Genomic DNA, 1,038 nt, shown 5'->3' with positions numbered 1-1,038 from the left:
GCGCTCCTCACCTGGTCCTCGTCCCACCCGTACAGGTCCCAGTGCAGGACCACCTGGGCTCGCTTCCGCTTCCAGAACTCCAGGAACACCGTGGCAGCGGGGGACGGGCTGACGTCGGGGGCGGCCGCGGAGGGGGCCGGCCCCCGCCCAGGCCACGACGCTGGCCACTCACCCCACAGAGCCATGAAGATGGCGAACAGCACGGTGCCCTCGTTGTCGAACAGGTGGGTGAGCTGGGGAAAAGGGCTCACTGGGGGATGCAGGCCCCTGTGGGCGGGCGGGGTCTGGGAGGGGAGCAAGTGGGGGGGAGGGGAGGGCTGACGTCTTGCTTCTCTTGCTTGACGATCCACTTGGGGGATCAGAGCTGGTGTGGAGGGCAGTGGCATTGGCGGGGGGAGGGGAGGGCGGGGGGTGTCCAGCTGCTCCCACCCACCCTAGGGAAAGCGGAACCCTGTGCCCCGCCTCCGCTGCCCCTTTAGGCGGCCAGACGGGCCCTCCGCCGGCCCGGGCCGGCGGACCCCGGGGCTGCAGACCTTGGCAAAGGTGCAGGTGTCCGAGAGCCGCTGGTAGTTGTGGTTGTGGTCACCGCGAGGACACAGGTAGATGTCGGAGGCCGCACAGATCTCCTTGCTGGGGGCAGGGACCCGCTGCTGGGCGCCTGGTCCCCCCCCCCGCGCGCCCCACCCCCCGCCGGCACCCCGCTGGCGTCCTGCCGGCGCCCCACCTGATCTGGCTGGTGTTGAACAGGGAGAAGCCGCTCAGGAAGATGAGGAGGCCCATGAGAGCGGCGGGCACCAGCATGCAGGTGTACCAGCCGAGCCAGGCGAAGTACAGCGCCGCCTTCTCGCCAAAGTAGTCCCTGGGGGCACAGCTGCCGTCAGGGCCTCCGCAGTAGGGCGCCCGCCCGGGCCGTGGCGGGCACTGCACTTGGGGGTGAGGAGGTCCTTAGATGTGTCCACACATCTCAGTAGGGAGCACTGGCACAGGCGTGTCTGGGGGCACGGGCGTGTCTGGGGGCACAGGTCTATCTGGGGGCAC

At 70.0% G+C, this 1,038-nt stretch overlaps 1 protein-coding gene across 1 annotated transcript in view; it reads right to left on the bottom strand.

The window, feature by feature from the left end:
• The window catches only part of ANO9 (anoctamin 9), a 19,637-nt gene that overhangs the window by 7,056 nt on the left and 11,543 nt on the right, over window positions 1–1,038 (bottom strand). The window contains exons 9-12 of the mRNA XM_012734350.1: window positions 725–859; window positions 534–630; window positions 169–233; window positions 12–108 (exon numbers count right to left, since the gene is read on the bottom strand). Coding sequence (XP_012589804.1) covers window positions 12–108; window positions 169–233; window positions 534–630; window positions 725–859 — 394 coding nt within the window. The remainder of the gene's footprint in view (window positions 1–11; window positions 109–168; window positions 234–533; window positions 631–724; window positions 860–1,038) is intronic.

This window comes from Condylura cristata, unplaced genomic scaffold (assembly GCF_000260355.1).
Source record: "Condylura cristata isolate star-nosed mole 26May11 unplaced genomic scaffold, ConCri1.0 scaffold00054, whole genome shotgun sequence".
NCBI classification, from domain to species: domain Eukaryota; kingdom Metazoa; phylum Chordata; class Mammalia; order Eulipotyphla; family Talpidae; genus Condylura; species Condylura cristata.
Note: the sequence above shows the minus strand (reverse complement) of the source record. Positions and strands in the feature narration are given on the sequence as shown.